This window comes from Elephas maximus, chromosome 12, assembly GCF_024166365.1.
Source record: "Elephas maximus indicus isolate mEleMax1 chromosome 12, mEleMax1 primary haplotype, whole genome shotgun sequence".
Lineage (NCBI taxonomy): Eukaryota > Metazoa > Chordata > Mammalia > Proboscidea > Elephantidae > Elephas > Elephas maximus.
Genome location: NC_064830.1, coordinates 59,444,346 through 59,458,898, shown reverse-complemented (window position 1 = coordinate 59,458,898; position 14,553 = coordinate 59,444,346). Strand labels below are relative to the sequence as shown.

General features: G+C 43.2%; 1 protein-coding gene across 1 annotated transcript in view; it reads right to left on the bottom strand.

Annotated features, from left to right (window-relative positions):
- Positions 1-14,553, bottom strand: part of LOC126087063 (ATP-binding cassette sub-family A member 17-like) — a 99,686-nt gene that overhangs the window by 49,995 nt on the left and 35,138 nt on the right. The window contains exons 8-11 of the mRNA XM_049904040.1: positions 12,780-12,953; positions 7,375-7,547; positions 5,959-6,102; positions 68-197 (exon numbers count right to left, since the gene is read on the bottom strand). Of these exons, the coding sequence (XP_049759997.1) occupies positions 68-197; positions 5,959-6,102; positions 7,375-7,547; positions 12,780-12,953 (621 nt within the window). The remainder of the gene's footprint in view (positions 1-67; positions 198-5,958; positions 6,103-7,374; positions 7,548-12,779; positions 12,954-14,553) is intronic.

Here is a 14,553-nt window from a genome sequence, read left to right as displayed (position 1 = left end):
GAGTCGAACATTGAGACCTGTTCAATAACTCCTCGTGGACCCAGCAGACAGCTGGCTGCACACATACCTGTGAGCATAGAGCAGGTGGTGGTCTTTCCTGCTCCATTATGTCCCAGGAGAACAGTGATCTGCCCCCTGTACAGATTCATGGTCAGGTCCTTGACGGCTATGTTCTTGTTCCTTCCCTTGTGAAACACCTGTGGAAGAGACAGTTGTGACCTAAAGCATGACAGGCACATATGTGGTCATCCCTGAAGGGCCATATGCCTGATCATGTGCCCACATCCACTTCCCTTCCAAGTTCATCAGTGGGAGGCCAGGTGGAAATCTGAAAAGGGAGTTGAACTGCCAGGAGCTACTGAGGAAACAGACCAGGAGGGACTCCTCTTTCTCGGGAGCCCCTGGAACCTGGCATAGGGAACCTGAACCCTGGAGGAATGGGAGCTTGGACAATGTGCTCAGAGTGCAGGCGGGGACACCTTGCTCTGCAACCTGGCAGAGTCCACGGAGAAAGGGCACCCTGCCCCTCCAGGCGGGGGTGCTGATCTGAGGAGGGTGTCCCAGACATAGTAGCCTGCTTTCAAGTACCATCAGGAAGAAAGTAAGTCACCCTTAATGCCACCCCGAGATAACATAGCACTTTAATAAATGCCTTTTCTTTTTTCTGTCTAAATGTAATGGGGTGCAGATAGTACAGCTGGGTAGGAGTTAGGTGCTACCATCTAATTGTGGGCGGGGGCAGGGTGCTGCTGAAAAGAGTCTGACAAACTTCTTCACATCCCTTTGGTCCTGACTGTTGTAAATCAAGTCTGACAGTCCTGCTCCCTGACTTTCCTGTCTCCTTTGGAGTAGAGGTGGTCTTGTGACATAACTCTGGCCAATAAGAATAAGGGGACATCTACTGAAGGGCTTCTAAAGAAAGTGAGGGAGGCAGGGGGCAGGAAAGGAAGAGGAAGGTAGGGTGGAGGGAAAGAGGGAGGTGGGGAAGGAAGAACGGATGGAAGAAGGGAGGAGGAAAGGGAGGGAGAGAGAGAAGAAAGAAGGAGGAAGGGAGGGAAGTAGGGAAAGAGGAAGGAAGGCAGGGAGGGGGAAAGGGAAGAAGGAAGGAAGGGAGGAGAAATGTAAAGAAGAAAGGAAGGAAAGATGAATGGCGAAGGGCAGGAGGACAAAGCCTAGCCAAAAGGAAGCCTTTAGCCCTTGGCCTTGTCTTTTCCCGTAGACAGCCGCGGCAGGTATCTTGCAACCATGAAGTGGTGAGTACCAACAAAAGCCAATCTGTCAGAAAGGCCAATCTGTCAGGGAAAAAACAAAAACAGACAAAGCCATGATCTGGGCTGTCTTTGTCGAGCAGCTGAAATCAGGCCAGCAACCATCTGCGTGGAGATTTCTTGTTAAATGAAAAAAGAAAACGAAATTCCTACTTATTTTCAACCTAAAATCCACTGCAGTCCAGTCGATTCCAACTCATAATGATCCTATAGCACAGGGTAGAATTGCCTCATAGGGTTTCCAGCAGTCTTTACATAAGCAGAACGCCAAATCTTTCTCCTGTGGAGTGGCTAGCCCATTGTCATCCACTTGATCCTGACTCATAGCGACCCTATAGGACAGAATAGAGCTGCCCCATAGGGCTTCCCCAAGTAGCGGCTGATGGGTTCAAACTGCCAACCTTTTGGTTAGCAGCTGAGCGCTTTAACACTGTGCCACCAGGAATCCTTCGACACCAGGGCTCCTTCCTACTTATTGTTGTTGTTAGGTGCTGTCAAGTCAGTTCCAATTCATAGTGACCCCATGTAGAAGAGAACAAAACTCTGCCCGGTCCTGCACCATCCTCATAATCACTATGCTTGAGCCCATTGTTGCAGCCACTGTGTCAATCCATCTCGTTGAAGGTCTTCTTCTTTTTCCCTCACCCTCTACTTTACCAAGCATGATGTCCTTCTCCAGGAACTGATCCCTCCTGATAACATGTCCAAAGTACATGAGACGAAGCTTTGCCATCCTTGCTTCTAAGGACCATTCTGGCTGTACTTCTTCCAAGACAGATTTGTTCATTTTTCTGGCAGTCTATTCAATACTCTTCACCAATACCTTAATTCAAAGGCATCAATTCTTCTCCAGTCTTCCTTACTAATTGTCCATCTTTTTCAGTCATGTGAGGCAACTGAAAACACCATGGCTTGGGTCAGGTGCACCTTAGCCCTCAAAGTGATGTCTTTGTTTTTCAACACTTGAAAGAGGTCCTTTGCAGCAGATTTGCTCAATGCAATACGTCATGTGATTTTTTGACTTCTGCTTCCATAGGCAATGATTGCAGATATAAGTAAAATGAAAGTCTTGACAACGTCAATATTTTCTCCTTTTATCATGATGTTGCTTATTGGTCCAGTTGTGAGGATTTTTGTTTTCATTATGTTGAGGAGCAATCCATATCGAAGGCTGTAGTCTTTGATCTTCATCAGTGAGTGTTTCAAGTCCTCTTCACTTTCAGCAAGCAAGATTGTGTCGTCTGCATATTGCAGGTCGTTAATGAGTCTCCCTCCAATCCTGATGCCACATTCTTCTTCATATAGTCCAGCTTCTCAGATTATTTGTTTAGCGTACAGAATGAATAAGTGTAGCAAAAGGATACAACCCTGACGCACACCTTTCCTGACTTAAAACCACACAGTACTCCCTTGTTCTGTTTGAAAAACTGCCTCTTGGTCTATGTACAGGTCCTCCATGAGCACAATGGAGTGTTCTGGAATTCCAACTCTTTACAATGTTATATGTAATTTGTTATCATCCACACAGTCAAATGCCTTTGCATAGTCAATAAAACACAGGTAAACATCTTTCTGATGTTCTTTGCTTTCAGCCATGATCTATCTGACATCAACACATCCCTCGTTCCAAGTCCTCTTCTGAATCTGGCTTGAATTTCTGGTGGTTCCCTGTCAATGTACTGCTGCAATCACTTTTGAATGATCTTCAGCAAAATTTTACATGTGTGTGATATTAATGATATTGTTCGATAAAGGATCGACTTCTTGGACTTGTTCCAATTTTTTTCAGCTTCATCTTGAACCTGAATATGAGCAACTGATGGTCTGTTCCACACTTGGTCCTTGGTCTTGTTCTGATGATATTGACCTTTACCAACCTCTCTTTCCACAGATATAGTTGATACTATTCCTGCGTATTTCATCTGGAGAGGCCCCCGTGTATAGTTGCCGTTTATGTTGTTGAAAAACAGTGTTTGCAGTGAGTAAGTCGTTGGTCTTGCAAAATTCTATCATGTGATCTCTGGTGTCATTTCTGTCTCCGGGGCCATATTTTCCAACCACTGATCCTTCTTTGTTTCCAACTTTCAAATTTCAATCTCCAGTAATTATCAATGCATTTTGATTGCTTGTTCGATCAATTTTAGACTGCAGAAGTTGGCAAAAATCTTCAATCTCTTCATCTTTGGCCTTAGTGGTTGGCGCACATTTTGAATAATAGTCATATTCACTGGTCTTCCTTGTAGGCGTATGGGTATTATCCTATCACTGACAGTGTTGTACTTCAGGATAGATCTCAAAATATTCTTTTTTTTTTACTGTACTTTAGATGAAGGTTTACAGAGCAAACTAGTTTCTCATTAAACAGTTAGTATACATGTAGTTTTATGACAATGGTTAACAATGCCACAACCTGTCAACACTCTCCCTTCTCGACCTTGGGTTCCTATCACCAGCTTTCCTGTCCCCTCCTGCCTTCTCGTCCTTGCCCCTGGGCTGGTGTGCCCCTTTAGTCTCGTTTTGTTCTTTGGGTCTGTCTAATCTTTGGCTGAAGGGTGGACCTGGGGAGTGACTTCATTACTGAGCTAACGGGGTGTTCGAAGGCCATACACTCAGATTTCTCCAATCTTTGTCAGGCCAGTAAGTCTGGTCTCTTGAAATGTTCTTTTTGAAGATGAACACAATGTCATTCCTCTTCAATTTGTCATTCCCAGTGTCTAGTTATCTAGACTGGCCATAACAGAAATGCCATAAGTGGATGGCTTTAACAAAGAGAAATTTATTTCCTCATGGTAAAGTAAGCTAAAAGTCCAAAGCCAAGATGTCAGCTCCAGGGGAAGGCTTTTTCTCTCTGTCAGCTCTGGAAGAAGGTCCTTGTCTTCAATCTTCCCGTGGTCGAGGAACTTCTCAGGCACAGGGACCCCAGTCTAAAGAACACGCTCTGCTCCTGGTGCTGCATTCTTGGTGGTATGAGGTCCCCACCTCTTTGCTTTCTTCCCTTTCATCTCTTGAGAGATAAAAGTTGGTGCAGGCCACACCCCGGGGAAACTCCCTTTACCTTGGATCAGGGAGGTGACCTGAGTAAGGGTGGTGTTACAATCCCACCCTAATCCTCTCAACATAAAATTACAATCACAAAATGGAGGACAACCACACAATACTGGGAATCATGGCCTAACCAAGTTGATAACACATTTTTGGGGGGACATAATTCAATCCATGATACCCAGCATAGTATACCATATGATCGTCTGATTCAAAATGGCCAATACTGGTCTATTTCAGCTCACTAATGCCTTTTTTTTTTTTTTAATGCTTAAGATGTCTATCTTTATGTGCTCCATCTCATTTTTGGTGACTTCCAATTTTCCTAGATTCATACTTCGTACATTCCACGTTCCAATTATTAATGGTTTTGTAACTGTTTCTTCTCATTTTGAGTCGTGCCACAACAGCAAACGAAGGTCACGAAAGCTTGACACCATCCACATCATTAAGGTTGACTCTACTTTGAGGAAGCAGCTCTTCCCCAGTCATATTTTGAGTGCCTTCCAATCTGAGGGGCTCATCTTCTGGCACTATACCAGACAATATTGCGCTGCTATTCATAAGGTGTTCAGTGGCCAGTTTTTTCAGAAGTAGACAGGTCCTTCTTCCTAGCCTTAATCTGGAAGCTTCACTGAAAGTGTCCACCATGGGTGAGCCTGCTAGTATTTGAAATACCAGTGGCATAGCTTTCAGCACACAGCAACACGCAAACAGCCACAGCACAGCAAATGGACAGATGAGTGATGGCCCTACTTATTTAAGCCTCAATAATTTGGGGGAGGAGTGCTGGGTGGTGCAAATCTTTAAGCACTTGACTACTAACCAAAAGGCTGGCAGTTTGAGGTACCTCGGAATACAGGCCTGGCAATCTGCTTCAGTGACGATTACAGCCAGGAAAACCCTGTGGAGCAGTTCTACTCTGCACACATATGGTCACCATGAGTGGGAATCGCCTTGATGGAACTAGTTCAAGTGGGGAAACTGAGAAAAGACTCAAACATTTCTAAGTGCTATACAGTCAGTGGAGGGCGAGAGTTGACCCCCAGCCTACGGGTGCCCTGGGCTCCCATGTGCTCCCTGCTTTCCCATACGCGGAGGATAGCAGGACCTCAAGTGTGAGTTTCTGCTCCATGGAAGATGTTCAAACAAACAAATGAACGAACAGCAGTGCTCTGTGGGACATTCTGGGACAAGCAGCTCCCCACCAGACACCCCAGGATGGGAGGCCTTGGGTCAGACACGGAAGATCTGCCCTTAATTCACACAGGGCTGTGCGAACCCGGTGACAAGACAAGTGCCTTGATGTTGGTGCTTGGAAGCCAACAGTGAAAGCTGGCTTTTGGCTACCCAAAAATGCTGCCGAACAAATTTGGCTGTCAGAGGCCTGAGTTCCAGTGTGTCCCAGGGATGGGGGTGGCATTGGGAGGAGACCATTCTCTGGCAGGCCACCTATACCCTCCATCCAGCCATTTTACTTTATAACAGGAAATGGCATTTTAACACTGTATTCCTAACTTTAGGATAGCATTGCAGAGGGGAATTAAAATTCATCACAAAATATACCATGGACCCATGGTCAGAATAAAACAGAAGCTTGTGTGAACTATTCCTTAAGTTCTCCAGGAGGAGGTTTGGGAGTGGATACCTTGTAGAGATGCTGGATTTCAATGCCTTTCATCAAACCAATGGGCTCTTCTTGAATAAACACGCCCTTCAGAGCTTCCTTGGAATCCTTGATTTGCAGCATTGAGTGAGTAGGAGGTATGGGTTTTCCTTGCCAGTAGGAGGGCTGGAGAGGAAGTGAACTTATACATTAATACATTTGTGTGAACTGACTCTCTTTTTCTGGAAAATAAATATTTTGTTAAATTAAATTCCTTTTTCTCATGCATTCCAGACTTTCTGGTGCTGCTGAGGCTGGATGAAACCCTGAAACTATTGCCCTGAGATAATCTTTAAACCTTCAACCAAAACTTTCCCCTGAAGTCTTCTTAAAACCAAATAATAATCTAGTTTAACTAGTAAAGAATGTCTGCCTTGAGCATTATGCTCTTTTAAGAACTATCTATATGGAATCAAACTGACAACAGCAACTCAAAACATTAGTTTGGAAACATGGGCAGTAAGTTTATGTTAATGGTGGAAGAACAACTCAGAGAAGGAAGGTGAGAATGGTTTGCGCAACTCGAAGAATGTAATCAATTGCACTCAATTGTACATGCAGAAATTGTTGAATTGGTGTATGTTTTGCTGTGCATATTCTCAACAACAACAAAATAAAAACATTTTAAAAAGTTCCTTTTCCCCAGTTTCTTTGTTGGATCATTTAATGGTGCCTGGAAAAGTTAAGTAATTTTTTCATGGACTCCCATATAGCCCACGGCCCCAAGGATGGAGCTACACAGGATGTTCCTGGTGCCTGGAGTCGCCATGGTGTCAGCAGTCAGTGTTCCTACGGGCTGAGGACATGCTGGAGCAGCAACCTACCCACGTTTTCAAAGTCCAATGAGGGGTCAAGAGGGGCAGGGGTGGGAGCTGAGGACCTGTGGGGGCAGGCACAGCAGAGGCTGAGTAAGGACTGAGTCAGGGATGACGAGCCTGACTCTACAGGAAAGCTTAGTCATCACAGGAGAGAAGTGCTCCTCGGAAGTCACACAGGCTGTCAGTGCAGGCTGTCTCTGGCCACTTGCTGGGCTCACAGAGGCCTCCTCTCAGGACTATCCCAATACAGTGCTGCTCAGTGGGGAAAGAGGAAGTGAAGTCCTGGTGCTCTGGCACAGTGGGTGGTGTCAGCGGTTGGGGTATATGGGCCTGACCCTTGAGCGGGCACATGGGAGACACCTGCAGACACCCTGGGAGGGACTCTGCCAGGAACTTGGCAATGAAACTGAAAATGACTTTAGTAACACCCCACTGGGAACCACAGGGTTTCAGGTGAATCCAGGTTAAAGCATTCCTGGAGTTTGAGATTTCAATCAGGACACCACTAAGGAGGGTAAGACTGCCGATGACAAACAAGAATTCTAAGGCCAATCTGAAAAACACCAGCACTGGAACTCACCATGACAAAGAAGTACCAGGGCTTGGGTATACCATTCGCCCCTGGGAAGGCGGACTCCAAGTACCAGGCCACTAAGCCATATAAGAAAGAGTCAAACAGTAGCATCAGCAGCACTTGAGCGAAATTAAAGTCTCCATTTATACCGCCTATGTTCCTCCATTGCAGGCCTACACCTGTTAAAATGGAAGGAAAAATTACTAAGCCTATCACATACATCCAAGGCAGAGAAGAGTTACCTGAACTTCCCAATCGAGCAGTCAGAAACTAGGCTAACTACACAACTGGACACCCTGATGCAGTGTCTAGGCATTTAGGGACAAACACTGGGCACAGAAAGGGGAAGGAGAGAGTTGTTCGTTTCTCCCATGTGAGAAAAGATTTTCCTTATTGCCAAAATGTGGCAGTAGTTTCATTGGCACCAAGACGTAAGAAGCTTGGGGATCTGAGCCTCATCTCCGCATTTCTGCACATGCAGCCTGAAAGCTCTCCCACCTTCTGTGCTTGGCCAATTCTAACTTCAAAGGCCAGTGCCACTATCTCCTCATCCAGGAAGTATGCATGCCCACCTCCCCTGTCTAGATGAGATGCCCAGCCATTGCATCAGGGTGCCTGCCTGCACTATGATGGCAGAACTTCCTGCATCACATTGTGAATCTGCTCACTTACTGCTCTCCCACTGTGGGCCAACTGGGGCCAGGGACTATAACTATCTCCAACATCAGGCACAGGGCCTCTGGTGCAGCAGACACTCAGAAACAAAAACCAAACCTGTGGGTGTCGAGTCTCTTTTGACTCACAGTGAACCTACAGGATAGTATAGAGCTGCCACAATGGGTTTTCAAAGCCCTAATCTTTATGGAAGTAGACTGCAGAGCAGAAGACACTCAGTATGTGCTTATTCCATGAATAAAGAAAGCATTGAAAAAGGATATGGTCTACTGTGCCAAGAATGACAAATTGAAGAGGAGCGGCTTCACATTCATCATCAAAAAGAACATTTCAAAATCTGTCCTGAAGTACAGCACTGACAGTGATAGGATAATATCCATATACCTACAAGGAAGTCTGGTTAATACAATTATTATTCAAATTTACATACCAACCACTAAGGCCAAAGTTGAAGAAATTGAAGATTTTTACCAACTTCTGCAGTCTGAAGTTGATCAAACATGCAATCAAGATGGATTAATAATTATTGGTGTTTGGAATGCAAAAGAAATAAAGAAGGATTGGTAGTTAGAAAATATGGCCTTGGTGATAGAAATGATACCAGAGATTGCATGACAGAATTTTGTAAGACTAACGATTTATTCATTTGCAAATACTGTTTTTCAACAACATAAATGGCTGGATGGAATACACAGGTATCAAATCGACGACATCTGTGGAAAGAGATGATGGAGAAGCTCAATATCATCAGTCAGAACAAGGCCAAGGGCCCACTGTGGAATTGATCATCAATTGCTCACATGCAAGTTCAACTTGGAGCTGAAGAAAATTAAATCCACAAGAGCTAAAGTACAATCTTGGGTACACCCCACCTGAATTTAGAGACCAAAGACTAGACAGTCTGTGGAATGGCATCAAGGACATCAGATATGAAGAAAGCAAAAGGTCATTAAAAAGACAGGAAAGAAAGAAAAGACCAAAATGGATGTCAGAAGAAGCTCTGAAACCTGCTCTAGAATGTAGAGCAGCCAAAGCGAATGGAAGAAATGATGAAGTAAAAGATCTGAACAGAAAATTTCAGAGGGCAACACAAGAAGACAGAATAAAGTATTACGATGAAACGTGCAAAGACCTGGGGTTAGAAAACCAAAAGGGAAGAACATGCTCAGCATTTCTCAAGCTGAAAGAACGGAAGAAAAATTCACGCCTTGTTTTGCAATATTGGAGGATTCTACGGACAAAATATTGAATGACACAGGAAAGCATCAAAAGAAGATGGAAGAAATACACAGAGTCACTATACCAAAAATAATTTGTTGATATTTAAACGTTTCAGGAGGCAGCATATGAACAAGAACCGATGGTACTAAAAGAAGAAGTCTAAGCTGCACTGAAGGCATCGGTGAAAATCAAGCTCCAGGAACTGATGGAATACCAATTGAAAAGTTTCAACAAATAGATGCAGCACTGGAGGTACTCGTCTATAATTCAGAAGACAGGTACCTGGTTAACTGACTGGAAGAGATCTGTATTTGTGCCCATTCCAAAGAAAGATGATCCAACAGAATGCAGAAATTATCGAACAATATCATTAATATCACATGCAAGTAAAATTTTGCTGAAGATCATTCAAAAACTGTTGCAGCAGTGCTGTGACAGGGAACTGCCAGAAATTCAAGCCAGATTCAGAAGAGGACGTGGAATAAAGGATATCATTACTGACGTCAGATAGATCTTGGCTGCAAGCACAGAATACTAGCAAGATGTTTATCTGTATTTTATTGACTATCCAAAGGCATTTGACTCTGTGGATCATAACAAATATGGATAACATTACAAAGAGTGGGAATTCCAGAGCACTTAATTGTGCTTATGAGAAACTTGTACACAGACCAAGAGGCGGTCATTCGAATAGAACAAGGGGATACTGTGTGGTTTAAAATCAGGAAAGGTAAGCATCAGGGCTATACCTTTCACAATATTTATTCAATCTCTATGCTGAGCAGATAACCCAAGAATCAACACTATATCAAGAAGAACACAGCATCTGGTTTGGAGGGAGACTCATTAACATCCTGTGATATGCAGATGACACAACCTTGCTTCCAGACAGTGAAGAGGACTTGAAGCACTTAATGATGAAGATCAAAGACTACAGCCTTCAGTATGGATTGCACCTCAACATGAAGAAAATAAAAATCCTCACAACTGGACCAATAAGCAACATCATGATAAAGAGAGAAAATATTGAAGTTGTCAAGGATTTCATTTTATTTGGATCCACAATCAATGCCCATGGAAGTAGCAGTCAAGAAACCAAACTGCATATTGCATTGAGCAAATTTGCTGCAAAAGACCTCTTTAAACTGTTGAAAAGCAAAAATGTCACCTTGAGGACTAAGGTGCCTCTGACCCATGCTACAGTATTTTCAATCACCTCATATGCCTCAAAAGCTGGACAATGAATAAGTAAGATTGAAGATGAAATGATGCCTTTGAATTATGGTGTTAGCAAAGAATATTGAATATACCATGGACTGTCAGAAGAAAGAACAAATCTGTCTTGGAGGAAGTACACCCAGTATGTTCGTTAGAAGCGAGAATGGCCAGACTTCACCTCACATACTTTGGACATGTTATTAGGAGGGGCCAGTCCTTGGAGAAGGACATCACACTTGGTAAAGTAGAGGGTGAGCAAAAAAGAGGAAGACCCTCAACAAAATGGACTGACACAGTGGCTGCAACAATGGGCTCAAGCATAAGATGGCACAGGACTGAGCAGTGTTCGTACATAGGGTCACTATAAGTCCAAACTGACTCGACAGCACCTAACAACAACAACAACAACTGAAGGAGCGTTGGGATCAATTCCTGGAAATATGGACCCTAAGCGATGCCAAAGTGTCTGATCTGAATAAAAGTTGGCCACACTTTTTATTTCAAGCATCTGAGATATCTGAGATCTGGTGCTGCCATGGTAGGACTTGCTGGGTGCCATTGAGTTGATTTTCAACTCATAGCCACCCCATGTTACAGAATATAACTGCCTCATAGGGTTTTCTAGGCTGTAATCTTTATGGAAGTAGTTCGTCAGGTCTTTCTCCCTTGGAGCTGCTGGGTGGGTTTGAACCACCAACCTTTCAGTTAGCCACTGAGCACTTAACTGCTGCACCTCCAGGGCTCCTCTGGTGGAATTTAGGAGATGGAAATCAGTGACTGGTGAGCAGACAGATTAAATCGCCTCAACTTTAACGCTCTTACGAGTCACCTGAAGATTTTGTTAAAATGCAGATTCTATTATATTAGACCAAATGGTAAATGCTTACTCTAAAGCAAAGATGAAAAGGTGAGGGAACAGGGAAATTAGATTACTGGAAACTGAACAACCAGAACAGAAATAATGATAATGTTGACATATTGCATAGAATGTAACCCATGTCATGAACAAATTGTGTAGAAATTGTTAAATGGGAACCGAATTTGCCATGTAAACTTTCACTGAAAGCACAAGAAAATATTATTTTAAAAACTTGAGGATTCCAATTTAGAATCTGGGTGGGGCCTGAGATTCTGCATTTCTAACAAGCTCTAGTGAAGCTTATTAGTAAAAGTACTATGTTATCTGCTAAGTTCTATTATCTGAACTTATGATCAATCATAATCATAATAAAATATCTATGTATTTTTTATCTACATAATTATATACAAACCAAACCAAACCCATTGCCGACGAGTCAATTCCAACACATAGTGACTTTACAGGACAGAGTAGAACTGCCCTGTAGGGTTTCCAAGGAATGGCTGGTGGACTCAAACTGCTGATCTTTTGGTTAGCAGCCATAGCTCACTGTAGCTCTTAACCACTGAACCACCAGGGCTCATTTCCTAATTGGTTGATATGTTTTAGTTCTGTGTCCCCAGCTATGTTGCAAGCTGTGTGATGGCAAGGATCACATCCTATATTTCTCTAGTATCCCACACATTACCTACCATAAACAAAACCAAAACAAAGCCACTACTGTCGAGTCGATTCTGACTCATAACGACACTGTAGGACAGAGTAGAACTGCCCCATAGGGTTTCCAAGGCTGTAAATCTGTATGGAAGCAGATTGCTACATCTTTCACAGAGCAGCCGGTGGGTTTGAACGGCAGATATTTTGGTTAGCAGCTGAGCACTTTAACCACTCTGCCACCAGGGTTCCTGTACCTACCATAGTTATAAGTATATTGTAAATGCTCAAAACACAGATTGAAATGCGCCAATTTTTTAGTTATTTATTTTGTTGTTGTTGTAGAGTGTATGCATAGCAAAACATACACCAACTCAACAATTTCTACATGTACAATTCAATGACACTGATTACATTCTCCAAGTTGTGCAAACATTCCCACCCTCCTTCTCTGAGTTCTTCCTCCCTCATTAACATAAACTCACTTCCTCTCAAGTTTCTATCGAATCTTTTGAGTCGCTGTTGTCAATTTGTCCCATATAGATAGCTCTTAAAAGAGCATAATGCTCAAGGGAGACATTCTTTATATCAGTTAAGCTAAACTGTTGTTTGGCTTTAAGAGACTTCAGGGAATATTTTTGGTTTCAGGTTTAAAGATTATCTCAGGGCAACAGTTTCAGGGATGTGCCAGTTGTTTTTATTTGAAAATGAAGGCCATTGTGGCCTGTGGCCAAGGTGAGGCATTGAGGAGGATTAGAGAGCATTTGGGAAGGAGCAAGCTCACCTTTTGCCTCTGACAAGGATATGAATCGGATTCCCAAGGCCATGGCAACATTTGAGAAGAGACAACAGGCAATCTTCTGGAGGTGACTCCTCTGCGTGTAGCTGAAAGTGATGTACAGGTACGGGAGGTAGGTGAAGAAGAATGTGACACCGCCTGTAGCAGTTGCAACTTGGGCTACGAGTTCAGAAGGAGACACAAAAAGAGATTCACAAATAATGTATGAAGATCCACAGCATAAACCTCACTCCCTGCCACAATAAAGAAGGTGTCTCTGCATGTATCACAGCATTTCAGAAGGGAAGACATTTTCTAAGAAATTCCTTCTATAGTTGAACTTTCACTATTGAAAGAAGAGTTGTGGGACTTAAAATATGAACCAGTCCTCAACAAAAGCACGAGAAACAAGAGAAAAATACATAAATTGAACTTCATCAGAATTAAAAATGTCTGTGCATCAAATGATAGTATCAAGAAAGTGAAAAGGCAACCTACAGAAAGGGAGAAAATATTTGCAAATTACATATCTGATAAGGGTTTAATATCCAGAATATACAAAGAACTCCTACAATTTGACAACAAAAAGACAAAAAATCCAGTTAAAAAATTGGCAAAGGACTTGAACAGACATTCCTCCAAAGAAGATATACAAATGGCCAATAAGCACCTGAAAAAATGCTCAACGTTATTAGTCATCAGGAACATGCAAATCAAAACCACAATGTCACTTCATACCCACTAAGATGGTTATAAAAAACAAGAAAGAAAAATAGCAATTGTTGGTGAGGATACACAGAAATTGGAATGCTTGTGCATTGCTGGTGAAATTGTAAAATACCGCAGTCGCTGGGGAAAATGGTTTGACAATTCCTCAAAAAGTTAAACAGAATTTTCATGTTTTTTGTTTTTTTTTTTTTTTTTAGGTGCCATCAAGTCAGTTTCAACTCATAGCTGCCTCATGTACACCAGAACAAAACTCTTCCTGGTCCTGTGCCATCCTCACCATAGTAGATATGCTTAAGCTCATTGTTGCAGCCACTGTGTCAATCCATCTCGCTGAGGGTCTTCTTTTTTGCTCACCCTCTGCCATATGACCCAGCAATTTCACTCCTAGGTGTATACCCCCAAGAATTTACAGCAGGGACTCAAACAGGTTCTTATACACCAACGTTCATTGCAGCATTATTCACAACAGCCAAAAGCAGGAAACAACCCATATTGAAATAGGCTGCTCAGCCGTATTGAAAACTCCAATCAACACCCCTTCCCCCCACTTTGTCTTGCTAACCACAAGCTTGTTTTGAGCAGGAAGTCGCAGCAGGGAGTGGCTCCGTCCACTGACTAGCCCTAGTTACACCCTGAAGCATGCACAGATTGAAATCACGTCCTTCAACAGACCCCCCCCCCGCCCACCCCCAAATATAGGCATGGGAGGGCTAAAGGCAGAAAATTCCAGGTACCAAACCCAACCACCTGACGCCACTGGAAAGAAAAAGCTCCCCAGCCCCCTTAGTCAGCGAGCACGTGGCCTTAAGGTCACTAGACCCCACGCGCTCCTTGTATGCGCAGACAATAAACTTGCCACTTTCTGTTTCCGTTGCAATCAGCGTCCGTCTTATTTCAATCGGCTAAAAAGACAGGACAAGAACCCCAGTGGTGTTCGGTTATGATACGTCCTTCAGCAAATGAATGGATAGACAAGACGTGCTCTATTCACACAATAGAAATTTATTTAGCAATAAAAAGGAATGAAGTTCTGCTACATGCTACAACAGGG